Source organism: Penicillium roqueforti, assembly GCF_015533775.1.
Source record: "Penicillium roqueforti strain LCP96 04111 chromosome Unknown scaffold_16, whole genome shotgun sequence".
Lineage (NCBI taxonomy): Eukaryota > Fungi > Ascomycota > Eurotiomycetes > Eurotiales > Aspergillaceae > Penicillium > Penicillium roqueforti.
This window is the reverse complement of record NW_024067580.1, coordinates 256,583-283,590: the sequence shown is the minus strand read 5'-3', so window position 1 is coordinate 283,590 and position 27,008 is coordinate 256,583. Positions and strand designations below refer to the sequence as shown.

The following is a 27,008-nucleotide window of genomic DNA, read 5'->3' as shown; positions in this document are numbered from 1 at the left end:
GACCGCCGATTTTTGTCGCTCCACATGTCCCGCAATGCGCGCGCTGTGATTGATCCGTGGACTATACCAGACGATTGAATTGCAAGCTTCTAGTCCCTAGGTAGGTACTTTTTTTTCATTATTTGTGGGGTTACACTTGTGTATATTTTGGTTGAGTGTAATTGAGCTCTAAATTCATTCATCTACTTCATAGTCTACTAGAACCCTCGCGCAGTCAAGCAAGATTGAGTATTTATTCATCACACTATCATGAGATGCTGAGACTCAGAACTGTTCGGACAACACATATTATGCCAACCAAAGCAATTCTCGGTCCAGCCCACATCCAAGGTTATGTGGGGACAGATCTTGAAGCAATGGGCATAATCATTCAAAGAATCGTATCCTCCTTTGAACCGTGAAAGATAAAATTTTTGGCGGGCTTTGAGCCCTCGTGGAACATAAAGGCTGGCATAACAGGTAATAAATCCATGTATTAAATTTAACCAGACTTGGGAGCCTCCTTGCACTCCATAGCGGCCTCCTCGCCCATGGCAGTCAGGACGACGACGTCTGATGGCACATATCAGTGATAAGTCCCGAGGAAGTTTGGATATGTTTGGAACTTACTGCACTCCTTCTCCTCGGTAAGGAACATCTGGTTGATCTTCTCACCAACCTCGTTGTCGGGGACCTTGACATCATCCTTGGTGTCACCGCTGTCGGTCATAAGGGACATGAAGCCGTCCTCGGTGATATCGAGCTAATATTCGTCAACCCAACAATTCAACCGTCAAGTCATCAGGGGAACTCACGAGCTGGTACTCCTTGCGAATAACGTGGGGAACGTCCATGTTGTGGGTGGAGGGGGAGAGATCCTCAAGCTTCTTGGCAGTGAAGATATCGGTGGCGATCAAGTGAACCTTGGCGTGACCGTGCTTGCCAGTCTTGGAGGTAGACATGTCAATGATCTTGCAGGGGCGGTTCTTGATAACAACGTGGCCACCCTTGCGCAGAGCAGAACACTGCATGGGGTAGGTGAGCGAGGCTCCGGCATCAGCCGAATCGAAAGTGACATCGTGCTATATTGAATTATGTTAGCAAGCGCTTCAAATGAGACAATAGGGCGGGGTTGAGAGTCCAATATAGCCTCGTGCCCTCGAGAAGAGAATAGAAGGGGAGCCGCATGCGGGGCAGGGACAGAAATCCTCGAGACAGCCATTGGGGGATCTCGAATTTGTAAAAGAAAGTACATACCTCCTCGGCAGACATGGTGAATAGATGTAGAGGGGTTGAAAGAGGGGGGTTTTTCGTAAAATTTGGGGAGGGGAAAAATGAAGAGAAGGGGAGAGAGAAATTCAAACGACTAAAATCTATCGTGGGCGCTGTGGCGGGGTCGCTTACTGGCCGGTGATTGGTCGAGGAGGGTTGTCCACCTTGTTGGGTTTAGTGTATATAGGCGGAGCGTCCGAGTGTCCTGAAACAACCTAACAACTACAACGTTCGACCTTCTTGTTGAGGTTACTTGGTTGATTTCCCCGAGTATACACTTGAATTCTTGCTTTTGTTCTGCATTTCCATGCCGTTCATCCCTTTACACAATGTGGCGCGACCGCATTTCAGCCCAGTCAACTTCCTCCGGAGCCAATAGCCGCAACCTTTCTCCTTTACCGCGACGCTCATCATCCCAGCTATCTCCAAGTCCCTACAATAGTCGCCCTGGTGTAACATCTAGAAGCTCGTCAACATCTCTTCTCCTGACCCCAAACGACTCTACAACCTCTCTTCCAGGAACTGCACGGGCGACCAATGGTTCTCCTTTAAAGCAGACGAGTATTCAACGACCTCGACCGGCCAATGTTCCCGATCCGCTGGAAGTCTTGAATGAAATCATTGGAAAGGAAAAAAACCAGACAGATAAGCATGTGCCGCCGCTATCGTCGGTGCCGGAACGACCAGGGCAATTGGTGGAAGCTATCCGTTTTGACGGGCTAAGTCTCGAAGACTTTCTGAAAAAGGAGGATCCAACACCAATAAAAAGAACGCGCGAGAGTGATGTAAACGCGCAAACTGTCCAGCAATTTGAGCAAGAGCGAGATAAGTTTGAAGAGTTACATACATCTATTACTGGATGTGATGAGGTGTCCAAGTCAGTTGAGCTGTACTTGAATGACTTCCAGAATGAACTGGGTGCCGTATCCGCAGAGATTGAAACTTTGCAATCTCGCTCAACACAATTGAACGCGATGCTAGAGAATAGGCGCAACGTGGAACGGCTGCTGGGACCCGCCGTGGAGGAGATCAGCATTTCCCCCAAGGCGGTGCGGACAATTGTCGAAGGCCCAATTGATGAGAATTGGGTGCGTGCACTGAACGAGATCGATTCTCGAACAACAAATATCGAAGCCAAGGCCGCTGCTTCCTCCAACGGCTACAAAGCCGTCGAGGATGTAAGACCCCTTTTAGCCGATGTGAAGACCAAAGTGAGTATGCTGCCCTCAGATTATGTAGACCTGCATTGACATCTATGTAGGCAGTTCAAAGGATCAGAGATTATCTTGTGTCACAAATTCGTGCTATGCGATCGCCAAACATCAACTCTCAGATTATCCAACAACAGCGACTGGTGAAGTTTAAAGATCTATACAGTTATCTCTCAAAGGTCCACCCAAAGCTGGCAGGAGAGATATCACAGGCGTACATCAACACAATGCGTTGGTATTACACATCTCATTTCACACGTTACCTGCAAGCCCTCGATAAGGTCAAGGTTTATCCTCCTGACCGAAACGAGGTTCTTGGAGGCGACCCATCCACACATCGCTCAGGTAAGAAATATACTGCTCTCATGCTCCCAAATATACTGATTATCTCAGGGAACATGATGCCTGGCGGCCGAGCTGGCTCTGCCGTACACGATCCTTTCTCCTTGGGTAGACGTATTGATGTCCTCCGAACTGGCAATCTCCAGGCTTTATCCTCATATCTGGCCGAAGAGGATAATACCTACCATGGAATCGAAGTGCCGTTTCGAAACTTTAACCTCGCATTGGTGGACAATGTGTGCGCCGAGTATTCTTTCCTGACCGAGTTTTTCTCCCCAAAGACCTTCCATCAAATCTCTCGCAATGCCGTGGAAATATTCCAACCGGTCTTTACCCTTGGCCAGAACCAGACCAAGAAGTTAATCGAGCACACCACGGATTCTCTGGGTGTCCTCATGTGTGTTCGCCTCAACCAACATTCCGCGTTTGAGCTTCAGCGCCGAAAGGTGCCCGTCGCCGACTCGTATGTTAATGGAACCAATATGCAGCTCTGGCCACGCTTCCAAGTGATTATGGATCAGCATGGCGACTCACTCAAACGAGTTGGGTCCAACACTAGTCGCAGTGCTGTCTCGGCCCTTTCGATTGCAGGCGGAGATGACTTGAAGCAGTCTTCGGCGCCCCACTTCTTGACTCAACGATTCGGACAGCTTCTACATGGAATCCTTGTGCTCAGCAGCGATGCTGGTGATGATGAGCCGGTATCTAACAGCCTGGCCCGGTTGACTGCTGAATTCGATTCTCTTTTGGCCAAATTGAGTCGTAATGGTACAGACGCCAAGCGAAGAGAGCGGTTCCTCTTCAACAATTATTCATTGATTTTAACCATCATTAGCGTATGTTGCTAGCCCTATGTTTGGGCAACGTCCGCTAATCGGAAATAGGATACCCAAGGCAAATTAGCAGTTGAGCAGAAGCAGGTAAGCATTTGACTTGTCCACATGTCTATCAGAGACCCTATAACTAACTTGCCTTGCAGCATTTGGAAGAGATGCTCAAGAATAGCACCAGCACCAAGCGGTAGAAAGCGATTTATACACTGGACAGATGCATATTCCATGTGGAAGACAAACAACATAATGCATGTAGATATCCTTTCAAATATCTCAATCAATGTGTTTACCTAGACACCACAGGCCCCCGAAAACCATCGGACTGCGAGAAGATATTCCATCTGACAAGAGAATAAAAAAGAGTCGAACGCGAGAGCAACCTAAATCGATCCGGAACATTCCAGGTGGTGGAAGATCTTCGGCACTTCCCTAGTAGTACACATGCATGAATGTTACCACTAGGCCACCTGCTGTCAAGTCCATAGTATCAGCTTGCTCTTCCTTTTCTCTCATTTCCTAAGTTGTTTTCTTTACTTCCACACTAGAGTGTCTTAGGTATATATAGAAAAACATATCATTTTGTCTCTAGGGCAGTGTTAGGTGCGTGGTCAACACATGTATGATGGTTGGTGGTAGTCTCAGGCTAGGAATACATGTACACGGCCACGGATCGGAGTAGCATCCACTGTCAAGGGTCCTTGCCGCAGCTTGTTTCAAGTCAGTCAATTTCACAAAGCGCAAAGAGCAAACAAGACAGCCAAGACACCCCAGCCAACAGCGAAGTCTAACGATCCGTTGAGGATGTCCCCTACAATTCGTCAAACCACCTCTTCTCAACTTTTCCTCTCTCTTCCCTCCACATAACACATCCTACATTCAATCATGGCCACCTCCGTACCCAAGACCATGCGTGCCCTGCAGCAATCAGAGCCCAAGATTGATGTCCCTGTGCCTGAGATCGGCGAGCAAGTGGTCGCTGATAATTTCCGAGCCATGCGGCATATGCTTCTACTGTCGCTGTGGCGATGAGCTGTTCTGTGAGCACTTCGAGGCTCACGGTGTGACGGTGAACGACTGCGCCTACCCGGGTAAGTAGAATATCTCAACAGCATACCGGCCTCCCAAGGCTGATTTTGGATATTCTTTCAGCTGGAAGAGTCTATAAGATCAAGAACTTTTCTTATATCGACACGACTCTCATCGAGCCTACCTCCTCTGCCGCCCACGGTTTGGACAAGATCACTCCGAAGATGGGCTCTTCCGTGCTGATCTTTGGTGATGGTATTACTGGTCTGGTGTTAGCTAAGATGCTGCGCCAGAATGGTGGTTGCAATGTCGTTGTTGTTTCTGTTGGGGGTCTGAAGATGGATTTGGCTCAGAAGCTTGGTGCTGACAAGTACATTGAGCTGTCGCGCGAGTCCCCAGTCTCAATTTGATGCTCTCAAGGCTGAGAAGCCGTATGGATTCGACATTGTTGTTTAGGCTACTGGTAGCCTGAAGATTCTCGACGACTCGATTAACTATGTTCGTCGTGGTGGTAAGTTGGTGATGTACCGCGTGTACCCGGATGAGGTTCGGGTCTCGTGGCCGCCAGCCAAGATCTGTAAGTTTTGCTGTCGCTTCTCTTGAGTGCTTTGCTGATTCCCTTCCAGTCGGCGATAAAATCACGATCCTCAGCAGTTATTCTGAGACCTACAAGTTCCCTGCTGCTGTTGACAATCTTGACTCTGGCCAGGTAAAACTGGATGGCATTGTGAGCAAGGTGTATAATAGGAGGAGGAGTGCCTTTAGGCGATGCGCAACAAGACTGCTATCAAGGCTGCCATCACCTTCGATTAGATGATTAGACGTGGATGTCATCATACAAAGTACGTTTTCCTAGAGATGGTTAATAGAATTGATCTCTTCCTGAAATATGGGACATCTTGACGTTTTGTGTACTTGAAATTGAGGACCTTGATAGACCAAAGTACTTTTGAGATTAATAATCTGTCAAATCGGATCGGCAATATTATAGACAGGTTTATGCAGTGAATTGAAAAGGAAATGTTGTCTTTTAGACTGTCTAGACTGCTGGTATTGCAGGAGCTCTACTTTGTCTTCTTACATATTGGCGATGTAGGCATTAAGCCTTCTTGACAAGCACACCCTGAATCCTAGGCAACAGACTAAACGGTTCTTCAGGTTCTTGGACCTCGCGTGGATTTTCCCACTCTCCACTGTTGAGAATGTCTGCCAGCACATTCCGCGTCAAATCACATCCGACAAATGTGCCCCAAGCAGGATTCCAGCAAGCTAAGGTTTCTTCATGTTAGCCGGTCTGCGTCATTCCAGAGCCAAACACCTATAGAGTCCAGAAAAGAAGAAAGGCAGATACACACCTTGCGCTACAGTCGTCAAGCGGTTTCTACTCCATCCGTGTTCCCAGAATATAAACTTGCCTCCAGGTTTGAGCAGCTTCCACACCTCCTTCATCACATTCTTTGGATCCTTTACTGCACACAGAACCTGGATGCATAGCACGGCATCCAAACTCCCCTCGGTGATTCCCTCTTCCCTCAGAACATCGCTGTCTTCAATGCCGCAAACTATAACCTTATACCTATCCCGCAGATTATACTTGTCCAATTTGGCATCTATGGCGTCTTTGAAGTGCGGATTAGGTTCAATGCCATAGATATGCTTGACAAGAGCGGTGTCATAACGATGAATCTGATTGCCTGGGCCAGGGCCCAGTTCGAGAATAACGCCACTAGCAGCTTGTACGAGCGAGGGAACAACGGTTGTGTCTTCATAGGCGATGAAATTTCCAGCTGCATATGGTGGTCAATTCACTCTGTGCACGAGTTGAGAGAAGACATGGTTTGGTTACAGGTTATACTGAACAACTTCGCTGAAGCGGCATCTCGAATTTGTTGTGGGCGGCCAAGTGCTGCGAGACCGTCTCGACGAACCGCTTGTGTCAAAGCTTCCCAATGCACTATAATGGATGATTAGTATAGTCGTGGAAATTCGGTGACCAAAGACTTGCGGCAAATCGAGAACCAGATCAGGCCCCATGGACGGAGAATGGAAGCAAGGCGGCCAGGTTTGGGGCACATAGTTATGTACGTGAGATGGTTCTATGAAGGAGATGGTCGAGAGTTCCGTAGATAGGAATGAAATTTGAGAAAAAAGAAGTTGATGATGAAGAGTCGAATGTTATAGTCGCTGCTTTAGTATCAATCCGTACTAGTTCAGCACTAGCCTATATTGAGTAGTCAGGACTCATGTAGCGAATGGGGGCCAAAAGCATTCACCTGCGATATTACGCCGAGAGGGAATTTACATTAGCAAAAAGAAGACTATATATACAAAACCACATCCAAATCCACATAGAAACGAAAGTCAACCATGTGCTCCGTCACCCCAGCCAAGCCCGGCCTCGTCCCCGCCCTCCGCAAACTCTCCAAGCTCAAGCTCCAAGCTCCAACAACCAACAACCATCACCCATTTAATCACAATGGTCAAACCCCTAACATTCAAAGGCGACAAGCCAAAGAAGCGCAAGACACGCACCGCAGACACCGAAGCCCCAACCCCTAAATCGCGCAAAACCGAACCCGAACCAGACGACAACCCAGAAGACCAAAGCTGGGTCTCCGCCGACTCTCCAAGCGACATCGCCGGCCCAGTGGTCCTAGTCCTGCCCTCAGACGACCCAACCTGCGTCGCAAGCGACGCCAACGGGCAAGTTTTTGCCAGCAAGCTCGAGAACCTCATCGAGAGAGACCCGAGCACGGCAGAACCACACGATGTGCGACAGGTCTGGGTTGCGTCGCGGGTGGCGGGGACGGAGTCGTTCAGTTTCAAGGGACACCATGGGAAGTAAGTGAATCGATACTACTGCCTTTTATCGCAATATGTGCATGCGCATACTATAGCCATATTATCCCAATTTCTATTTCAATTCTGTCTTCCTTTTATTTTTCCAATGCAATGCAAAACTAACAACCTCCCTAACTACAGATACCTCTCCTCAGACACACACGGCCTCTTCAGCGCAACCGCCTCGGCAGTCAGCCACTACGAATCCTTCCTAGTAATCCCCTCACCCGAAGTCTCGGGGACATTCTCACTACAAACGCACGGCGGCGACGGCGAGTCTTTCCTCTCGATAAAAGAGAACGCGAAAGCTGCTTCTGGCGTGGAGATCCGCGGCGACGCGAATACGATTTCGTTTGAGACGACGGTGCGCGTGCGCATGCAGGCGAGATTTAAGCCGAAGTTGCGCGCGTCCAAGGAGAGTAAAGCGTACGAGAAGATTAGCAAGAAGGAGCTTGAGGGGATTGTTGGGAGGGTGTTGGATGATGAGGAGGTTAGGAGGTTGAGGAAAGGGAGGAGGGACGGGAATTTTCATGAGATTCTGCTGGATGTTAAGGTTAGTGGGAAACATGATAAGTGGGCTTGAGGTCTTCAGGTGAGTTTTTCTTTTTTTTTTTTTTTTCCTGGTTTGGGAGAGTTGGTGCTGATGGGATGGTAGTAGTGTTTCTGTCCTGAAACAAGGCTGACTTGGTTCTGTTCGCCACGATATATCTTCGAGTTGTGCTAGCTCCGGGCTTGGGTCCTTGATGCCGGGGCTTTAATGTTCTCTCTCGCCTATTGTCGGTCTGGCCTGTCGACATCTAGGTCACTGACAGCCAAGACAATAGAAATGCGTCACGCGAGCTCAGATCAGACTGAGAGAAACCCCAACATATTGGCTGGGCTTGATGATCGATTCAGGCAGACCCGGTAAGGGAATCATGGAGGCGGTGCATGGCACTCTGCAAGCCTTCGAGGGCCACCTAGATGGTGGTTCATTTCTCTATCAACAGAACGACGCATCTATTTTGGAAGTACATCGAGGAAAGCCATAATAATGACACAAATCTCTCTTCTAGGGTTGTATGAACCCATTTTATATTCTATTCTCTCTGGTAATCGCAAGTTTCAAACTTTTCCGATCTGTGGACAACTTGTATGTTAAGAAATTATCAACGGGATACCAAAAGCAAACACGAGAGTATCTCAAATCAAGGATTCAACTTAACTTCAATTAACACAAACAACACACACATCCATTTGTAGATAGAGATAGTTCTGATTATGGAAGACATGATTCGTCACGGAAAAAACAGATCTATGGCGAGAAGAAAGGGCGGACGGTAATGACAGAATGGGGGAATGTGTCCGGCAGAGCAGCAAGCCTTGGGTATGAATTCTAACAACAGTAGTACAGAACAAGACCTCAAAACCTCGATAAAAACGAGGGTACGGGGGGCACAGAAGAAGTATGATAGACCAGCTCACAGTGAACATAACACAGGAAACGAACGGCAAGCGCGTCCAGATTTCAGCGGAAAGCATTCTTTGAGGAAGGGGAGAAAAGATAAAAGACGAGATAAACGAGGTGGCGATATCTGCGTTGAAAAAGAGAAAATAGCAAAGCTGATCAGATCTAGGTTCATAAGGAGTCTCTTTTCACCGCGAGAACAAGCCCCATAATATGGGACAGGACGCAGGTGGGTAGTGGGAGGGCAGGGTCAGACGATTGTACAGAGATAGGCGAGGAGGAGCGGAGATTCAAGAGAAGGAAAGGCAGGAAAAGGGATTTAGGAGTTGAGCGACAGGCCCTGGAACCGGTTGATCCATTCGCCCTGCGCTGGGTGCACACGGGAAGAACCATTGGAGCTACCGATGTTGCCGGGATATTCGAATGAATCTGCGGGACCAAAGCTCGATGGCACATGTGGGGCAAAGGCATCCGAATTAAGCCCTTCTGAGTGGCGGGATGGCTGAGAAAAAGGCTGGTAGGACTCTCCGTAGGATGTGCGAAGCATGCCCACAGGGTTCGGCATATCTCGACCTGTGTCGACAGAATCTCGCGCTCCGCCATAGGACCTACTGTCAAGTTGGTGGCGACGGTCTGCTTCCTGGGCATAGAGAGGATTGGGAATGGTGCCAGGACCTGACAGGCCAGACGTAGGGGGTGTGACAAAGGAGGCCGGGTTGATAGCTGACATCCAGATGCGGGTCTTGTAGATTTTGAACAGATCAGTCACCAGTGAGTTGAAGTTGATGTACGAATCAGCAAAGTAGTAGAACGTAAGTTTTTTCCAATCCCTGCGTAACAATTAGTTCAACCATCACGGATGGCAATCGGAATGGTGTAGACTTACATTTGGAACTCGGCATCGAGGATCTCCATATTAAGCCGGTGCTCAACCACTTTTTGCTGGCAGACCCGCTTGGCTTTAGCTTCATTTCCTTCCTTATCGTGCAAGGTAAGAACCTCATGTTGCTGTGCCAACCGCTTGATAAGCTTTGGTTTGATGTCTGTCGCGGGTTCCTGCACACTGTGAGGACCATGGGGACCCATGCCACCTGTGGCACTTCGAGTGTTCAAGCCCGTGTTGGGGTTGGCGAGGGTGGACCCCTCAGGCTGGCCGTGTCTAGAGAAAATCATGAGGGTCTTGTAATGCTCTTCTGCGTAATGTTGCTTCAACTCCCGTGCCTGTTGGAGTGATATGTTTGCATGAATGACGGTGCCTAGATCTGTTCCTCGGTCCGCTTCCACAATGACTAGATCACCGGTTTTCACCTGAAGACCGGTATCTTCTTGGATGTAAAAAACATCTGCACGGCTGCATTTGAAGGCGACAATGTACAAAAGCTGATTTTGATGAGCATGTGACAACGCGGATGACTGACGCCCATATGCATTCGACATCGCATATTGGTTGAGAGATGACGGGATACCCGAGGAGCCATCTCCACGCAAGGTCTGTTCACGGGAGTAGTATGGTTCTGCAGAAGATATTAGCATTGAATGACAGCAAAAGCAAAAGGGTGTAGAAGTATATAGACTTACGGTTGGGATAGTCACCAAGGTTACTATAGCCGTCATCACGGTCTCCTATAGTTGCGCGAGGAGTAGCAGTCGAATGCGAGTCCACAGAGCCGACTGAGCCATGACGCATCGGAATCTCGGCGAAAGAATGTCGGCGACTTTGTGGCATGTCAGACATGCCACCGAAGCCTAGAGACGTTTGCCAATGAGCCTTGCGGACATTATCTAGAGCACGATTCTCCAGCGGAGAGGTGAAGGACGAGAATTGCGCTTCCGGGGGCGCCAAATGCTCAGAGAAGCGGCGACGAGCATTACCACGCATGTTGTATCCGGTAATATCACGCAATTCACCTAGGTCCTCTGCAGCCAAATCTCCCTCTGGAACGCCGCCTCGGATGCGATGTAGTGGATGACCCCCTCCACTGCTTGATGCAACCGATCCAGCTCGTTCACGGTATCTGTTATCCATTTGACCTGCCGCGGCTGCTTGCCGTAAGAGTGCGTTCTCGCGGGCCAGCTGCTCGATTTGCCGAGCCTGACTCGCTGAGTAGCTCATTTCACTTTCCGAGCCGTTGAAACTCTCGTCACCGTCATCATCATCATCCTCGCGGACTCGACCAAGCATTGCAGTATCATGTCCTAATTCACCGAGCATACTAGGCCGTGATGCTCGAGGCTGAACAGCAGACATTTGGCCAGGAGCACGGGAGCGACTTCCTGGGTATTGTGCACCTGCACCGGCCTTGCCAGCAGCCAGGCTGAGGAACTCTGGATCCATCTGACCAACAGAGTATGACTGAGAGCGATAGGTTTTGAGAGTTGGTTGTAACGGGATGGAGAATGGAATGGCAGAATCGCCAGAGATAGTACGGGTGATAGGGCTCAACATTTCGTCTGGTATGGTGCCGCCCGAAGGAGGTGGGTTGGTCATGGTCGGAGAGGGTATCATTTCTGCCAAGCGAGAAGGCGGTTCCCTGCGTGATTCTGTGTTCCAGATTCCTGTGCTTGTGCCCCAGGGAAGCGTACTTCCTCCGGGTTGGTTCCAATTGAAAGATCCGGCAAGATTTGGGCTCGTAGCTGTCGCCCATGATGCCTGATCAGTAGCAGGGCTTGTAGGGTTAGATGGGGCGGAAGAAAGGTGGCTTCCAGGCAGCGAATGTTTACGCTGAGCGGAAAGAGGCACTTCATTCAACCAAGAGGTGCGACGGACTGGTGGTCTGGTGGTAGGGGGGATAAAGTTCTGAGCTTGCGCTCCATGGTCTCCATCATCGTCAGAGGAAGCCAAGGCGTCCGAGTCTGGGGTGGAACGGCGCACGCCTGGGTGAGTCTTTTCAAGGATGGCAGACGCTGTTGCCGTAGCGGGTGGGGACGATTGAGCCATCGGGGTCGATTTGTTAGATGGCGATGCCATTACGGTTAGAGGAACACTGTTGCATTGTTAGTATATGATTCCCAGTATAATATGTGTGACACATGCGATTATTCCTTGCAGACCGTATCACCATGAGCGCCACTTGAAACCTAGTGAAGCAACGCAACGGCTGTCTGATCAAGGAATAATTCGAGGCCATGGAGGAATGAGAGGTAGTTCACTGACCTGTACGATCTTTGTTAATAGCAAAGCTGTACTGTATAGATGTCTCGTGGTAAAATGAACACATGCGAGAAAGCACCCGTCTTGGTCCACGCGCTCGATGAGATTGGAGTAAAGGTCGATTCCTGCTCTTTAAGCGAACGATGGATGACTGGTCGATGCGCTATGTTCAACTCCGGCTAAATTAAAGTCAGTGATTATTCCCATATTGAAATAGATAGTAAAATGGAAAGAAAAGGATAAGACGAAGGGTAATATAAGCATATGTAGGTATGGCATGACTGAGAGACGCAATATTAAAAGCGGAGATTGTGCATATATGCATATCCTCGGCCCCTCTTGCGAGAGGGTCCGGAAGTGGGGATAGTAAAAAAAAACCTCGATCAAGAGACAGCTATGCGCAACTGAAACGAAAGGACATGGATGTGAAGGAAGTACCATTGCAAGGGGAGTAAAGGAAGAGTGCGAAAGGAAGAGAAGCAGATAGCGCCACGGAGAGGCGCACACCGCATAAGGTATAGCAAAGCAAAGCGACCGAGAATCAGAATCGCACGTACCTCAAGTTGGTGTCAAATACTCGAGAGAATCTTTAGCTGGTTTAGCTGGCGCGTGTAGATCACCATACAGCTCTCAAGCAAAATAGTATCCACTTGGAAACGAGAGTCGAAAGTGAACAGCAGTCGCGTGATCGCAATTGTGTCTGGAGAATCACCCATGTATCAGCCCAGTCGCGTTCAGGACAAGGCTCGGCAGAAATGTTGCGCGACTCACCACTCTGATCGTTTCTCTCGAAATCTCTATTTGCAAGGTGCGCACGGTTATTGTGGGTCTCGTCAAGAATGTTGGGGGAGTGCTGTGTCCGAGTTGCACAGGTTGATTTCGTGAACGGAGGAACGAGGGCGATGGAAGAGGTCGGACAGGTCTGGCGAGCAGTAGGAGTGCTTTTTGCGGGGATGGGATGAGGCGCGTGTCAACGAAGATGCTGAATCCGGATATTCGATGACCGGTCTATTGGAAATAGAATGCGCTGGGTTTGCACGATCGAAGCTGTGACCGCAGATGACGTGGGGGAGGGCGGAATTAGGCTGGGTCCCCTTAAGGATGGCGCATCTTGCGATCGAAGAAGGGTGTTGTGTAGATGATGAAAGTGGGAGAGAGAAGAGAGGGGGAAATAAAAGATGAGGGGAACGCAAAGAGCCTGGGGTAACTTCTCTTACGGATCTGGCAACGTTGCCCCGGAGGACACGGGCCACTATGGTTTGATCTTTGGTTTTAGAATTTTCAGTTTCTTTGGGAGCTTCCCTTTTAGAGATGTTTAAGTCGACTTTTTTGTCAGATGAGACGTGGAAATCATGAAGCAGAACTTATTAGGACCATCCTACACTTCCAGCGATATATGGAATAATAAAGAATTGGAAGATCGTTGGGAAGACGGAGCTCTCCATAGGCTTTGGCTAAGTGGCGTAGACCCCCCCAGAACAGGCGGGTCCCTTGGAGAAATAAGCCGATCATCTGGGGTTGTGGCACTCAGTCAGAAGTACGTATACACATCGAACACAGTATATACATCTCTACGGAGTACCAATAGCCCAGTATCTAGTATCGCCAGGGCTCTCTACCTCACGTCCAAAAGAAAGAAAGCCCTCGCACGGCCCTCGGGTCACACGCTTGCGGGGCAGGTTCTTCCACTTTACCCCGGATTGACGTGCATTTTCTGACACTTCATACCAGCCCCTCCAATATCAAATGAGCTTCTTCTCACCTCGAACATCCTCCTTTTGGCACCTTGACTTCTCTCCCGGAAGCTATCTATAAATCTCTCTCTCTCAATATCAGGAAATGCACCTGGACCGTTGAACAGCTTTGTGCCACACCGTCGTGTGGTACAATAATGACATTGCCAACGTGACTCCTGTACCCCTCAACCCCTCAATGGATGATTCCACCCCTTGTGCAATATAGGGAAAGAAAATCTATCAATACTGTCTATGGGGACTCAAGGATCAATGTCCACTCTGTAAATTATTTAGAGCGAATCATCTTCTGCTCCGGGCCTTCCGACCGGGTTTAATCCCTGGCACAAGATGTTGCAGCATCCAGCCGTTGGCTATGGTCCATTTTAATTGTTTGCTAATGTAGGCGCTGTAAGGTGCATTTGAAAACCGGGTCATGTGTCCTGTTTTCTTCTTTTCTTTTCTTTTCTATCCTTTTTCCTTTTTTTCTCTTGGAGTAATATAGGACCCCGAGTTGGCTAGGAGCAAGGCAATGTTTCCATGGTTATGACACTTCGATCTACATACATTCCTTGATTGCTTCTCACCCCCTAGAGCCAAGACATGCCAAGCTAGGATAGTACTACACGGACTCTGGTCAATTGATACAGTACGTAGGTACTGTGTATGTCTCATTGTACTATGCAATACGGATAATTGTGCATATGTAGGACGTGGTCACACCCAAATAAATATTGTGAAAGACCAATCATTTACACTAGTAATCCGTAACATGCAGAGCAAAGTGGAGGAGTGGTCAAGGTGGATGTGGCCTACTCAGTGGGGAGAGGAGCTTGAAATGAGGACTCGCTAATTGGTTGCAGTCACAGGCAAGGGGGGCCAGTGTACGACGAACCACAGCTCCCAACCTAAACCTCATCCGTCAGGCCAACTATCTAAGCGTGACGGTTGACCTTATGCTAGATGCTGCCTCTGCAGATGTTTACACACCCTCGCGTAGCCCCGTCGCGGTTCTCTAGACAAGCATGCAGTTTTCTATCGAATCAGTTCCATATCCAAAAGTCAATGTCGATGTCCACACTCACCAGTCGGAATACAGCTGGGTCTAACGAATCTTCTACAGATAGAAGACCTGGTATGTCCCAGTATAGGCTGATTGAAGACGTCGAAGACCTAGACAGATACCACCCCGGAGGATATCATCCTCTACAAGTCGGGGATGCGTTAGACAATGCCCGCTATCGAGTGATAGACAAGCTTGGGTATGGAGGATACTCGACCATATGGCTAGCCCAAGACCTGCGAAAAGCTCGATATGTGGCAGTGAAAGTGATCACCGCTGATGCTAGTGGCTACACGCAGGAGGCTAGACTTATATCTTCTCTTGGGAACGCGCCGTCTAGACCTGGAAGAGGAGTTATACCGCCCCTTCTCGACGAATTTTGGGTTGCCGGTCCTAATGGCAGGCATAAGTGTATCGTCACTCCGCCTGCACAGATGAGCCTGTTTGATACTAAAGAGTCTTCAAAATTGGCGCTTTTCCGACCTAAGGTCGCGCGGTCGATTATCGCCCAGCTTATTCATGGAGTCGCATTCCTCCACAGAGGCTATTATTCGTCTCGATGGAAAGCCATTAACGAATGGTATACCAGCCCAAGTGTTTGTTCCCGGTTGGTTTGGCATCCGCTGCGGGGATATTGATATTAGCGATGAGAGGATCTTCCTGAACGATTTCGGTGAATCTTTCAACCCAAATATATCACCCAAATTCTACTCGAAGACCCTTTCTCTCCTCCAGCCACCTGAAGCCAGATTCTCGGATGAGCCGCTCTCCTTTGCGTCGGACATCTAGACACTTGCCTGTATAATCTGGGAGGTTGCTGCCCAGCGCCCGTTGTTTGATGCATTCTTCCCAGCTGCCGACCGCGTGAACGCAGAGCAAGTCGAGGCACTTGGCGTTTTACCCCCGGAGTGGTGGGAAAAGTGGAGTGCAAAACTGGATTGATTCAACGAAGAGGGCGAATTGAATTCAAAGTCAGGGATGTCTGCGCGGAGGGACTTAGGTCAGAGGTTTGAATACTCTATACAAAAGGCACGGGTTGAGGCGGGCTTGGAGACTATGACGGAAAAAGAAAAGAGGGCGTTTAAGGCAATGATTCGGTCGATGCTGATCTATCGGCCAAACAAAAGAGCAACAGCTCAACAGATTGCACTCAGAATGGATGAAAGACTGGGGTCAACCACCGTTGGAACAGAGCTGGAGTACTTCTACATGAGCAGAGGGATTTTATGTGAATGAATATGGATAGAGGCCATAGTTTGCAGTTCCATAGAAGGGTAAATAATCTAATTACGCAAAATTCATATCAAAACTAATGTACAAGGTATAAACTCCCAGATATCGTATTTTACGGCGCGCTGTCCAAAGGCGCAGAAGCCGTAGCAGCAGCACCCTTCTGCTGGCGCAGCTTCTCCTCAAACTTCGAGAACTCATGCATGGAAATAATCTCCTCTTCATCCATAACCTGCTCAACACCCTTGACCTCCTCAATCTAAGAGCAAAGTTAGCAAACAGCCTTTATGTCAAAACAAAATGAACGGGAAGGCGTCGATGGACATACATAGTGCATAAGCATAGACTCAATACCATTCTTGAGCGTAACCGTGCTGGAATCGCAGGTTCGACAAGCACCACGCAGCTTCAGCATTACAATACCACCCTCAAACCCTCTCAATTCGATATCGCCACCGTCTTCTTGGATAGCGGGGCGGATCCGAGTCTCGAGCAATTCCTTGATCATGCTGAGAACCTCGTCATCATCCTCGTTAAAGGCGAGCGAGTCCTCGCCACTCTCTTGCTCGGTACCGATGGCACCCTCGATCGTCGTCACGATCGTCTCGCCAGATGTCACAGCTTGCGTGATGATGCTGAAGACTTCGGGCTTAATATGCGCCCAATTCGCGTCGCTGCCTTTCGTCACTGTGATAAAGTCCGTGCCATAAAAGACGGATGTGACGCCGTCGACATCGAGCAGTTTCGCGGCGAGCGGGGATGGGTGTGGTGGTGCAAGGGTTGATCGTGGTGTCATATACTCGAGGAATGTGCTGGGGAAGTCCTCCGGGAGGACGCGGTGGTTAGGAATGAACTTCAAGGCCTGGAATATCGGAGATGAAAGGTTAGTTCGGTTTCTTTCGTTAAGATGAGATAATTGAGCTTTGGGAGCTTACGTCGGGGTTGGGGGTGTTTTCGGTTTGGATGAAGATGGTGCGCTTGCTGGTTGGCGAGAGGCCGTTCACTCCACCCTGCGAGGCAGGCTGCTGGTGCGGTCGCACTGTCGGTCGGCGACGGGTCTCTGATGCTGTGATGGTCGGGAGTCGGGCTGCGCTGGACACATATCTGTAGCGTGCGAATGCCGGTCTGATTGTTCGGGCGGAGCACTCGACGGGAGTGGCCAGACGGCTGCTTAGCAGAGCGCGGCGGAACATTGTTGTAGATGGAGTGCTTAAAGACATTATGTTATAGAATGTACTGGGCAGAGATAGTTGACAACAGGTGAATAGAAAAAAAAAACACTCGAGGGTCTCCTCGGCTGCCGCTCTGACGCAATTAAATTACACGTGACCTGAGGTCATAGCCGGATGACAAATGAGGAGGGTTTTCTGGCCAATGAGAAGAGATGTTTTGCACAATTACAACTAATGGATGTGCCGACTGTCGGAGGTTCCAAGCTTGACAAACCAGTAGGTCACGGTCAATTGTCATCCTAAATCATATATCAAAACGTAATTTTTGTAACGCATTCTACACTTAGATCAATTGCAAGCTTACTCGCAGACTCTCGGAAGATACCTAAATTTCTTCCCTGTGTCAGCCTCGTAGCAAAGGCTATCTTTTGAAAACGTGGAAATTCCGAAGCCTTATGATGGGAGAACATGAAGTATGAACTTCGCCTCACACCAGCTATACTTTTGAGAAGCTTGGCTACCCAGAATGAAAGTCGTTCGGTAGACCATGTGATTCAGCTTAGTCTCAACAAGGAAACTCGGTAGATCCGAAAAAAAAATATTGAACATCCGAAGGCTTGATATATACAATGATTGAGCTCAATCCCAAAGAGGAACTGGCTATGATGACAAGGCCACGCTGTATCAAGCTTCTTTAGCATTTCACAAACGGAAGGATGAGTCTATCCTTCAGGATAGCTAACAATGTAACACGTTGAGGTGCTCTTGCCACCGAGTTCTCTCCCATAGTTGATGTATAAACTTGTATGTATAGTTCCGTTTCAACCGCGTCACACGGCTGATAGAGCAGATGATGAGTCCAGAATGGATAGCAGCAGTAGCCACCGAGTTCATCATCTCATTTGTTAGAAAATCCCGATTCCGAGAAATGGCGATCAGAGACAAATAGCCGCTTGTCTAGTACAAGTTTCAGTGCTACCTGCATAATACTCGCAGGCTGAATAGCAAACGGATAGAATAGTGGAGCCGTCAACGCTTCACTGATGGGTTGAGTCTAAGGCTGTGATGACTCGAAGAGGGCACCGAAAGAAACGTAACTGGTCAAATTCCCTGCCCTATTAAATGAAGAAGCAACACAGTGTACCAATCACGCATTGCATATCCATGTGGCGAGTTAGATCTCCTCGGAACAAGAAAAAGGTGTCGTTTCTTGATGGAAGACAACATGATCTTGACATGTCATGAATCAACCCATGGAAACATAAGCTGAAAGGCAACTCGCAGGTGGCAACAAACTGCACTCGCGCCGGGGTTGATACCGGATGCACCTAATATGGCCGGTTGATATCCCCGCAAGTGATTGTCATGGCCACGGTACGAATGTCATGCTTTAGCTCCCCGAGTGGTGGATAAAGATAGGATCCCTTGGGTATCCCGGGTGAACGTGGCTCTTGATGTATCGCATGCATTGTGGCTTTGTTCCGTCACACCATAGGGGTAGATTCTGGACGTGACGATCAGACCCCAACCAGGTCCCCGAGGAAAGTTTTGGCATCCCCTTTCCGAATTTGCCATATATTGTGCAGCCTTTCGATCTAAATATATAGCACGTCACGTATTTATGTAGTTCTTGTCACGCGTGCTCACAAATATTGAGTGCCTGAGGCAGAAGCAGATGACCCGCGTTTCTTAGTTTTGTGCAAATCATTCGGTCGCCCAACTTTGGTGTTATCCTGCATCATTCTAAAGCAGGACGTGGAACAGACAAAAATGAGGGAGCAATTTTGATCGCTGTGCAGCTGATGGATCCATTGGGAAATCGACACAATGCCTGGTTCCTGTGAAGTTTGCTCTTTAGAGCCCTCAAAATATCGCTGTCCCACATGCGCACTGATGAGGTACGGACTCGATTATGATTCTATCCTATCCATAAGTGGACCAGTTGCTAAGAGGTATTGATTTAGTTGCTCGCTTGCATGCACCCAGTCACATAAGATATACTGTGCTCCGAAAGTACCATCGAACGAGGAACCGAGTGACACCCCAGCGCCCGATGTCAATCCCACACCCGAGAACGATACCAACGGCCCTGAACCTACAGAGCCAACTGGCACCAATGCTGCCGTTATGACCCCCGCAGCAGTGGGGGCATCGTCAGAGATGAAAGAGCTTCTCAGTCGGCACCCCGAACTCCGCAGCCAGCTACAAGATATGTTCCAGTCAACGTTGGAGGAAGAATGGGTGGAATCCTACACAGCTCCCGCGCGAGGACGTGGGCGTGGCCGCGGGCGAGGTCGTGGGCCGTTAGCTCCTCGTAGTCGTGGCCCATGGACGTCCGAGAAAGGGTTCAACCGCGGCCTGGGCAGAGTTCGCAAGCTGAGGCAGGATTGCGAGGAAGGGACTGAGACTGGCCAGACCGCCGAAGCTTTCATGCAGTTTATGGCACTTGTCAAGAAGGGCAAGGAATCAGCCTGAGTCATCTACATCTTCTTCTGGGAAAAATTGCCTACGAGTTGAATTGTCGGCACGTAAGTGAGACATGCAGATTGAATTTACGAGATGGTGGGACTTTTTATCTCCCTTCACGGTTCCAATAGAGTAGCTGTCAGATTTGACAGCTACAGCCATATTCAGCCTCATGCAAGTTATGAATATTCGGCCTTCTTGGGTTTTTACATGGTTCTCTATTGCATACTACTCCCTCCTAGTGCTAGCAAGCGTCTTTGCCAGTGCACGGGTGAAAGCACCGAGCACCGAGCTTATGGCGCTCATAATTGTAAAGTGCAATATCACACCACATACAACGCTACCATGCGAGCCAAGACTAAAAGCCGAAGTCCTACATAATGTAAGATTAGCGGCGCTTTTAGCGCCCAATAAAGCGGAGCATATCACAAACGGCCTAGAACTTCAAAGACCGAGATTTCGGTGGAAAAAGTACTATTGTACGGAGTACGAAAACTTGAATCTGCATGTTTCTGACTAGTCACATGGAGAATCTCAAGACAAGGGCAGATGAGGTGTATAAGCTGTACTTTGTAGATGACCTACTTGTAGGACTGCAAAGACAAAAATCCTTTTGTTTCCGGGGGCAGGGGATGACACGGCAGTCAATGCAGCTACTGCAGCTACTGCAGCCCTAGTCAATCAATACCAATTTGTCTAGAAATAACGCAACGCTCTGTAGACCTGTCTAAGCGAGATCGTCCTAGACCCAGCCTCGGTTCTCGTGGCCACCCATTTTGAGACCTAGCTGAGCCGCTTTCAAGAACACGAAGATCTCTCGGGCGTCCAGTGAAACGACAGAACCCCATTTCATGAAAAAAGCACCTCAAACCAATTTCATGTTCCCCAATCTTTGTGATCTGTCCATATTATCTGTTTGCTTTATCTTCCCCGTTACTGCCAAGACCAAGATATCCGACGCAGCTCCGGCTAATCAGGGTAGTTTTCAAGTCAACTCCCCGAGCAATTTTGATCACACACCTCGGATGGCTGCCTCGCTGCTCAACCGAACCTGATCTGTCCTAACGATGGATGCGCTGCAGTGCTCGTTCTCTGAACTTACACAGTAATTGGAGCGCTGTCACACCGATCCATTCCGTGGCCTCAAGAATTGCCGACCGTTTCCGTCATGATCTCGCAGCAACCTCGCCGGGAGAGAGCTTACAGCGATAAAGCTCGAGGAATGCCCGCTACAGCTTCCCAAAGACCAGGCATGGGAAGCCGGACTTCTTCAGCCCCACCGGGGGGCCTTTATAAACTCGACGTGGTGCGGAAACCGGGCACGGGGACGAAGGTCGAACACACATTGCTGGAGGAGGAGGAGGCATCGCCAATTACAGGCGACGCAATCAAGCGCACACGATTTGGTCAGCATGAATGGGTACGTCTTGAATTGATCCCAGGACCCTGAGTCGTTTATGGCTACGGTGCTTCAATTGCTGACGGTTACCTTTCCCCCTGTTCTATAGGAATATCCCAAGAGCGGCTTCCCAGAAGTGACCATTGCAGTGGCCGGCGAAGAAAACGCCGGCAAGACCAGCTTTGTCAAATGTGCCCTGGATATGAAGCACCCACCTACCTCCCCTATGAACAAGAAGAAAATGTCATTAAACGGATCTGTCTATATTGTGCATCTGATGGAAGTCGACTTGACTCACGTTCAATTCGACGAGGACAAGAATATCATCTGGCCGCGTACAGGGCGCGACGCATCTGCGCCAGTCATTGACGGGGTTTTGGTTCTCCATGATGCCACCAAGCCGGACCGACTCTCTTTAACAACAATGCTCATTGGTAGGTTTTGACCTGAACTCGATGGATGTACCTGGTATGGGGAGGCTGATTTTCCCCGGATTTTAGACTCATTGGCCGCCTCGGATCTTCCTTTCCTGCAGGTGGCCTGCAAATGCGATGTCAACCCCGAACCTTTGGAAGACATCGAAGTGGATGCGATCCACGACCGGTACGAGATCTATCGAACGTCGTTTTCCTCGCCTCGATCTCAACGCATGTGCATAGCGCTGGTTTTGGGGGCAGTGATTTCTACTCGAGAAGGTAAGCAATTTTCGTCTCTTCCCCCACCCCTTGTACCTTTTTTTTTTCGATTTCTTTCTTTCGGACACAAAACCATTGTCGAGTCCAGGTGTGCCTTGACCCCCCCAAGTGGGAGCGGGCCAAGGTGGGTCGCGGCAGGAGCGTTCGCTACTTTTGTCATTCCCCATAAACTCGTCTTCGGTTTTCCCCTAAAAAACTAACCCCTCTCTTCTCTTCTAGATCTCTCCAATAATTCTAATATTTCTCTTGCTTCAACAAAAATCAACTCTTCCCAGCACGATTGGCATCATACTCGTGCCAACTCGGAAACCCTCTCAGCCGTGTCCACAGCCGCCGGCGGCCCACAAACAGCCTCTGATCAATGTGTCGACGGGGATGGTGAGAACCGTCTCGCAACCGATGGAAACTACTTGCAGCATACGTCCAATTCCCACCGTTATGCCCGCAGGAACTCGCAACCGGTGCGACCGCAAACTCCGCCATCCGGAGCGCGTTTAAATACCCGCAGACCGTCGGTACAAGAACTACACTCTACCAACCACGATAACCGTCAGCAACGATTGCATACCGCTTGGCGACACAGTGGAGGATCGGACGCTTTCGACAGTTTTTTGAACATGGATGACGAGGGAGACGATGGACAGAGCCGGCCCGCGAGCCCTAGCGCAGTCGTGCGGCCAAAGCCGAGCAGCGAGAGCAACTCGAGTGCAGAGACGGGTCTATCGTTCGATGAGCTAGTCGATCGTTTGATTTCCTTGCCGATGTCGAAACAAGACCAGAAGTTCCGTTCTACATTCCTATGTCTGTACCGAAAGTTTGCTGCTCCCGCTAGTCTCTTAAGTGCCTTGATCAGCCGATTCGAGCGAAATGAGCTGAGCAACGAAGATCAACTGGCCCGCATGGCGGATCAGCTGCGATTACTCGATGTCATGGCTCAATGGGCCTCGGATTATCCTGGAGATTTCGCCCATCCCAAACTTCACAAACGGATCATTGAATTTGTCGCTTTACTCGAAAAGAGCCATTTCTACATGTTCGCTGCCAAGGAGATCGGATCGCAATTAGACTCGAATGCAGAAGATGATGATATTGGCTGGGCATTTGGGGGTGACAGTGATTCCGATGAGTCCCAACTGGCTGAGACATTCTTCGACAACTCCGGCCGAAGTTCTCCAGCGGCGGCTCTCGCTAGCGCTGGCTCTGGCACTAACACCTACGACACCGAAGAAGAGCAAGACCCCATATATAGTATGAGTGCGCTGGATCTCAGTAGTGGGCCGCATGACTCGACATCGCGACTCTCGGGAACTCTTTCAGTCTCCTCGAATACCGACAAATCGAACAGTACCATCAGCCAGTCATTCACATTATTGAGCCTCGAGGCAGCTCAAAAAGAGGCTTTGCGTCTTGAACTGACACATAAGACTTCACTTGGCAAACTCCAATGGCGGATTTTCATGGACACCCCAGAAGAGGAATTCGCACGAGAACTGACGCGGGTTGACTGGATCATGTACAATTCATTCCGGCCGCGTGATCTTGTGCGTCATGTCAGCCTTTCGGGCATAGACAAGGATAAGGTCAAGAGCTTGACGAACGTTAATCGGATGATCAAGCAATTCAATCATCTGGCCTTCTTTGTAGCCAGCCTGATCCTCTTACGCGATAAGCCTAAGCATAGAGCGCAGGCGCTAGAGAAGTTCATGAACATCGCGGTGGTAGGTTTTCTCAATCCAGCTATTATAGGTCAGCAGCAACTAACACTTCTTGCCAGAAACTCCGCCGCCAAAACAACTACAACTCCTTGGGTGCGGTCATCGCCGCCATCAACGGCACTCCCGTCCACCGCCTCACGCAAACTCGAGACCTGATCCCTATCCCAGCTCAGAAGGAGTTTATGCGTCTGGTCATCCTCATGAGCACCCAACGAAGCCACTTTGCCTACCGCCTAGCCTGGGAAAATTCGTTCTCGGAGCGAATCCCATTCCTACCCCTCCACCGTCGCGACCTTGTTTCTGCTGAAGAAGGCAACAAGACATTCTTCGGCGAGAACAAATCTCGCATTAACTGGAAGAAGTTCGAGGTCATGGGTGAGGTTGTTCTCGGAATTCAACGAAGCCAGAAGACCCCTCATCCCCAGGCTCAGAAGTCCGACGAAATCGAGCGATTGATCCTGGATTCGAAGCTCTCCGGAGACGAGGAGGTAAGATTTTTATTACCATGAATCTTTTTTCTTCCCATTAACGTTGTCTAGGACTTGTATGCTCGTAGTTTGCACGTCGAACCGTCCACGGGAGCTGAGGGACGAAGGAAGTTTGGCTGGTTGCGCTCTTGAACCCGGTCGCTTGTTCAGCCACACTTGTCTCCGTCAGCCTCAACACGAATTGAGGCTGCTCCCTCAACCAATCCCTCACAACCATCTCATCCAACATCTTCACCCCTGCCTCCCTATCTATCCTCCATACCCTACCTTCTCCTACTCCTCCTTTCTCATGTCGCTATGCCCCTATATGATTGATAAATACTGTTGTTGTCTTTTACCTGCTTTTCGTTATGAACTCGATTCCCTGCGGGGGTCGATATGACGCTTGTAACGGTGATACATCTTGCGAAAAAAAAATGTTCTGCTACGACATTTTGTACATATGCATGCTGAGGTGCGGGTAGTGATGGCCATTGACTGTTTTGCAGATAGGATATTCCTACCCCGGTATATATTGACATGTTTATGTATTCAATGACGTTCGAATCGTGTCGATTTGGAGTTATTCTTAGCTTGATTCTCTTTTCTCTTTTTATACCTTTCTTCCACTCCTTGGGCAGTAAAAAGGTCTGTTTCCAGCGCCCCTTATGTTCGCAAGAACACACTGGCGAAACTACCATCGAGGAAAGTGGTCGGAAACTATGTTCGGGTCATTTTCGTTCCGACCAACAGAACCAAGATACTTTCAGTGACAGCTGTGTATACTAATGGCGCCATATCAATTACGCTAGTCCAGCTCAACGCGAAAGAAAGGAATTAGGTTACGTGTGGAAGAATGGTAGTGGCTGGTGTCGTGGCGATTGTAGAGACAGCTAAGACGAATCGGCTCAGGTCACCACCCGCCTTCTGTCCAGCCCCTACAACCGGGATTCACAACACGCTGTTTCTTTATAGACAGCGAAATGACAGATCTCTCTACCTTTATGCAACGCTAGATATGAAGGCTATCCGAGGCCCCTTCCTGAGAAGAACTCTAGGAGCCACGCTTTCCCGCTGTAACCCCCACGATGCACTACTCATGGCGGCTTCTTTTTTTCTGGCAATTCCAAAATGAATGAGACCGAGAGTATCACAGATTCAATGCATGGCCTTGAGGCGCTCAATCGGTTTACCTCAGGTCGTTGGCTTTGGAACGAGCGACAGCAGCTTGCCTGTCGTCATGTCAAATTCGACCACTCAACGCTTCTGAAAGTAGCTGCCTCTGCGGTCGGATCGAAAGCATGCACTCACGTGTTAAAGATCTCCGAGGGCCAATATAACAAATTGTTTCAGCTTACCATAGACGATAGACGCGACATTATTGCGAAACTTCCAAATCCCAATGCAGGCAGACCACACTTCACGACAGCTAGTGAGGTTGCAACTATGGATTTCGTATGGCTTGCTTTTTTTCCTACTGCAATTTTTATTTGCGCCTCGGTACTAACTTGGTTAGCTGAGGAACTTTCTGAACCTTCCTGTTCCGAGAGTGTACGCATGGAGTTCTCGAGCACCAGAGAACCCTCTCGGGGCAGAGTACATCATCATGGAGAAGCAGTCCGGCGTGGTACTTAACGATGTATGGGACACCGTCAAAGGAAAGCAGAAAGTCTAAATACTGGACCAGCTTGTTGATATTGAAAGGCGACTGGCAGCTACAAAATTCTCCAAGTTCGGGTCGTTGTACTATAAAGATGACCTTCCTGACAATTCCGATTCTACATCGCCCCTATACCTTGATTCAACTGGGAACGAAGTGCGAAGCAAAACGTTTACCATTGGACCGACTAATCACCGTTCTTTCTTTGACTTCGGGAGAGGCGAGTTGGATATTGAGCGTGGTCCATGTAAGTTCATCTCCGACTCGTATGATGTTATTATCTTGTGCTTATCCATGCACAAAATTTAGGGTCAACAGTCATAAGATTTATGATGGCTATTGCGCAGAGGGAAATTGCAACTGCAAAGGCAGGTCTTCGGTATCCCTTAATGCCCGAAGGTCTTTTCTCTGGACCCGGACAATACCAGCCTAGCCTCTCCAAAAAGCTCCCCTCGTTGCAAAACTACCTTAAGGTGGCACCTTATGTTCTCCCAGAAAACAAAGCCACCCACGCCTCGGTTTTATGGCACGGCGATCTCCATGCTCAGAATATATTTGTCGACCCGGCAGACCCAAGCCGTATCGTGGGAATTATCGACTGGCAGTCCGTTAGCGCATGTCCGCTTTTTACGCAGGTTGGGCGCCCAGCATTTCTCGATTACAACGGCCCAGTTCCTGAAGATTTGGGGAAGGTCGCTTTCCCACCGTTGACTCTATGGATCTAGATGAACAGCGGAAGGCAAAAGCACTCCATAGAGCACAGACACTGCACAATCTCTGTCTAGTTCGGTGTCTTCAGCTCAACGAAACGGTCTTTCAAGCGATACAAGACCAGAATACTCTCCGGCATCAGGTTATTGTGGTTCCGGGATTAGTTTTAATGGACTACCAGCCGCTCCTCAACAGCCTGCTGAGAGATGTCGAGAAGGAATGGGCACATATTATTGGCGCTGGACGGGATGGCAGATCTCCTGGAACGCCATTCCCGCTACAGTTCTCGGACGAAGAAATCCAGCAGCAGGAGCAGGGTGGCGAGCTGTGGGCCCAAGGTGTTGAACTCATGAATGCATTCGTTGACGACACTGGCTGTTTCAAGCATTGGGGTGGTAGGGTTAGCGATGTAGATTATGAAAAATCCAGGAGAGAGCTAGACGAGGGGGTGAAGAGGTTCTTGGACCGTGAAGCCAGGAATGATGAAGAACGCAGGGAGTGGCTCAAAGCCCTATTGTTCGTGGATTAAAGCAGACGGCAGAAAAAGGCGGGAAAATGCTTAATTTGTCCCGAGGTCTTCTCTAGTTATGTATCC

The 27,008-nt window shown here is 49.2% G+C and overlaps 12 protein-coding genes across 12 annotated transcripts; 6 read left to right on the top strand and 6 right to left on the bottom strand.

Moving 5' to 3' along the window:
• Window positions 1-481: 481 nt before the first annotated feature.
• Window positions 482-1,251, bottom strand: LCP9604111_6232 (Eukaryotic translation initiation factor eIF-5A; the record flags this gene model as incomplete). Its single annotated transcript, XM_039074131.1, has 4 exons — window positions 482-552; window positions 610-742; window positions 795-1,061; window positions 1,237-1,251. 4 exons carry the CDS (start codon window positions 1,249-1,251, stop codon window positions 482-484), a joined length of 486 nt encoding a protein of 161 aa, XP_038927758.1.
• Window positions 1,252-1,580: 329 nt separating this feature from the next.
• LCP9604111_6231 (putative GARP complex subunit (Sac2)) lies at window positions 1,581-3,828 on the top strand (the record flags this gene model as incomplete). The annotated part of the gene is made up of 5 exons (XM_039074130.1): window positions 1,581-2,462; window positions 2,513-2,807; window positions 2,856-3,640; window positions 3,689-3,724; window positions 3,784-3,828. 5 exons carry the CDS (start codon window positions 1,581-1,583, stop codon window positions 3,826-3,828), a joined length of 2,043 nt encoding a protein of 680 aa, XP_038927757.1.
• A 537-nt stretch (window positions 3,829-4,365) lies between these two features.
• LCP9604111_6230 (uncharacterized protein) lies at window positions 4,366-4,749 on the bottom strand (the record flags this gene model as incomplete). The annotated part of the gene is made up of 3 exons (XM_039074129.1): window positions 4,366-4,445; window positions 4,512-4,667; window positions 4,722-4,749. 3 exons carry the CDS (start codon window positions 4,747-4,749, stop codon window positions 4,366-4,368), a joined length of 264 nt encoding a protein of 87 aa, XP_038927756.1.
• Window positions 4,750-4,887: 138 nt separating this feature from the next.
• On the top strand, window positions 4,888-5,476 carry LCP9604111_6229 (uncharacterized protein; the record flags this gene model as incomplete). Its single annotated transcript, XM_039074127.1, has 4 exons — window positions 4,888-5,061; window positions 5,120-5,240; window positions 5,290-5,372; window positions 5,429-5,476. The coding sequence occupies 4 exons, from the start codon at window positions 4,888-4,890 to the stop codon at window positions 5,474-5,476; spliced, it is 426 nt and encodes a 141-aa protein (XP_038927755.1).
• Window positions 5,477-5,762: 286 nt separating this feature from the next.
• LCP9604111_6228 (class I SAM-dependent methyltransferase) lies at window positions 5,763-6,738 on the bottom strand (the record flags this gene model as incomplete). Its single annotated transcript, XM_039074126.1, has 4 exons — window positions 5,763-5,932; window positions 6,019-6,450; window positions 6,510-6,617; window positions 6,702-6,738. 4 exons carry the CDS (start codon window positions 6,736-6,738, stop codon window positions 5,763-5,765), a joined length of 747 nt encoding a protein of 248 aa, XP_038927754.1.
• Window positions 6,739-7,139: 401 nt separating this feature from the next.
• LCP9604111_6227 (uncharacterized protein) lies at window positions 7,140-8,187 on the top strand (the record flags this gene model as incomplete). The annotated part of the gene is made up of 4 exons (XM_039074125.1): window positions 7,140-7,504; window positions 7,646-8,002; window positions 8,058-8,096; window positions 8,160-8,187. 4 exons carry the CDS (start codon window positions 7,140-7,142, stop codon window positions 8,185-8,187), a joined length of 789 nt encoding a protein of 262 aa, XP_038927753.1.
• A 1,083-nt stretch (window positions 8,188-9,270) lies between these two features.
• Window positions 9,271-11,889, bottom strand: LCP9604111_6226 (PSP1 family protein; the record flags this gene model as incomplete). The annotated part of the gene is made up of 3 exons (XM_039074124.1): window positions 9,271-9,781; window positions 9,838-10,465; window positions 10,530-11,889. The coding sequence occupies 3 exons, from the start codon at window positions 11,887-11,889 to the stop codon at window positions 9,271-9,273; spliced, it is 2,499 nt and encodes an 832-aa protein (XP_038927752.1).
• A 782-nt stretch (window positions 11,890-12,671) lies between these two features.
• On the bottom strand, window positions 12,672-14,000 carry LCP9604111_6225 (uncharacterized protein; the record flags this gene model as incomplete). Its single annotated transcript, XM_039074123.1, has 3 exons — window positions 12,672-12,802; window positions 12,874-13,024; window positions 13,977-14,000. 3 exons carry the CDS (start codon window positions 13,998-14,000, stop codon window positions 12,672-12,674), a joined length of 306 nt encoding a protein of 101 aa, XP_038927751.1.
• Window positions 14,001-16,243: 2,243 nt separating this feature from the next.
• LCP9604111_6224 (NifU family protein) lies at window positions 16,244-17,321 on the bottom strand (the record flags this gene model as incomplete). The annotated part of the gene is made up of 3 exons (XM_039074122.1): window positions 16,244-16,387; window positions 16,457-16,990; window positions 17,064-17,321. The coding sequence occupies 3 exons, from the start codon at window positions 17,319-17,321 to the stop codon at window positions 16,244-16,246; spliced, it is 936 nt and encodes a 311-aa protein (XP_038927750.1).
• A 1,806-nt stretch (window positions 17,322-19,127) lies between these two features.
• LCP9604111_6223 (zinc finger HIT domain-containing protein) lies at window positions 19,128-19,775 on the top strand (the record flags this gene model as incomplete). The annotated part of the gene is made up of 2 exons (XM_039074121.1): window positions 19,128-19,198; window positions 19,265-19,775. The coding sequence occupies 2 exons, from the start codon at window positions 19,128-19,130 to the stop codon at window positions 19,773-19,775; spliced, it is 582 nt and encodes a 193-aa protein (XP_038927749.1).
• Window positions 19,776-20,934: 1,159 nt separating this feature from the next.
• LCP9604111_6222 (putative Ras guanyl-nucleotide exchange factor RasGEF) lies at window positions 20,935-24,195 on the top strand (the record flags this gene model as incomplete). The annotated part of the gene is made up of 6 exons (XM_039074120.1): window positions 20,935-21,186; window positions 21,275-21,599; window positions 21,666-21,860; window positions 22,080-23,578; window positions 23,635-24,063; window positions 24,115-24,195. The coding sequence occupies 6 exons, from the start codon at window positions 20,935-20,937 to the stop codon at window positions 24,193-24,195; spliced, it is 2,781 nt and encodes a 926-aa protein (XP_038927748.1).
• A 978-nt stretch (window positions 24,196-25,173) lies between these two features.
• On the top strand, window positions 25,174-26,942 carry LCP9604111_6221 (aminoglycoside phosphotransferase family protein; the record flags this gene model as incomplete). The annotated part of the gene is made up of 5 exons (XM_039074119.1): window positions 25,174-25,497; window positions 25,559-25,681; window positions 25,730-25,949; window positions 26,012-26,310; window positions 26,556-26,942. The coding sequence occupies 5 exons, from the start codon at window positions 25,174-25,176 to the stop codon at window positions 26,940-26,942; spliced, it is 1,353 nt and encodes a 450-aa protein (XP_038927747.1).
• Between the last annotated feature and the right edge of the window lie 66 nt (window positions 26,943-27,008).